Source organism: Oryzias melastigma, linkage group LG16 (genome assembly GCF_002922805.2).
Source record: "Oryzias melastigma strain HK-1 linkage group LG16, ASM292280v2, whole genome shotgun sequence".
NCBI classification, from domain to species: domain Eukaryota; kingdom Metazoa; phylum Chordata; class Actinopteri; order Beloniformes; family Adrianichthyidae; genus Oryzias; species Oryzias melastigma.
The window spans coordinates 22336419-22337450 of record NC_050527.1 but is presented as its reverse complement, the minus strand read 5'-3'; the positions used below and the strand labels follow the sequence as shown (position 1 = coordinate 22337450).

At 44.0% G+C, this 1032-nt stretch overlaps 1 protein-coding gene across 1 annotated transcript in view; it reads left to right on the top strand.

Moving 5' to 3' along the window:
- Nucleotides 1–864, top strand: part of LOC112143396 (protein SMG5) — a gene marked incomplete at its 5' end in the record, with an annotated part of 3279 nt that extends 2415 nt beyond the window's left edge. The window contains 1 exon segment of the mRNA XM_024267331.2: nt 591–864. Within this exon segment, the coding sequence (XP_024123099.1) occupies nt 591–674 (84 nt within the window).
- Nucleotides 865–1032: the final 168 nt, after the last annotated feature.

Sequence of the window (1032 nt, the reverse complement as noted above, 5' to 3'; positions counted from 1 at the left end):
CTCGTGGTGACAGCTAAAAACACTGAAATCGCTAAAGCTAATAGCTGAAAATACTGAAACTGAAAGCCAGCTAAAATATTAGCTAAATGCCAAATTAGCCTTAAAAAACGAAAAAAAAAAAACTTAGGTTAGCCAAAATAGCTAGCATGTAGCTTAAAAATAGCTAAACCTCAAAGCAACCTAAAAAAGGGAAAAGGGCATTTATTGACAAAACAGCTAGCATTTAAATATTAGCTAAACTAAAATAGCCTAAAAACAAAAAAAAACCATGTTAGCCAAAATAGCTAGCATGTAGCTCAAATGTTAGCTAAACTCCAAAATAGCCTCAAAAAACCTTAATAAATACCAAAATAGTCATAAAAAGCTAGCATAATCCCATTATAACTTTCAACTTTACTACACTCCGACCCCAAATAATGTAAAGTAACGACAAATCGACTATTAAATTAGTCTTCAAATATTTTAATAATCGGATAAATCGACTAATCGTGGCGGCCCTAGCTCTTTCTTAATACAGATTTGCCTGAATAAAGAGTTTTCCTTTGATGTTTAAATCGCGTCATTGAAAGTGGCGGTCTTCCTGTCGGCAGGCGGCGGTCCAGGCGGCGGCCTCTGCAGGCATGGAGCTGAAAAACATGGTGGAGTTTTACCGCCAGTGGAAGGAAATGGGCTGAGAGCGGAGCGGGGGGGCAGCTGTCGGCGCTGCCGGCGGCTGACGGATGACGACACTCGCTCCCTCTGTCTCCCACTCTTTTGCTCTGTATGGATCTGCGTCTCCAAGGCAACAACAACTCGCGGATGGAGGAGTGACGCTTCCAGGGCTGGAAGAAGGAAACAGGCGGAGTTAAAAAAAAGAAAAGAAAACTAAAAAAACAGAAGAGGAACGCAGGTGAGGCGGCGCTACAGGAAACAGCAGATCCCCCCCACCTCCCAAACCCGAAGACCGACCTGTGGTCAGGGTGGAGGCTGGTGGGGGGAGGGGGCACAGGATTTAAGGTGCCCCTGGTTCACACCTAACCAGGAATACACTGT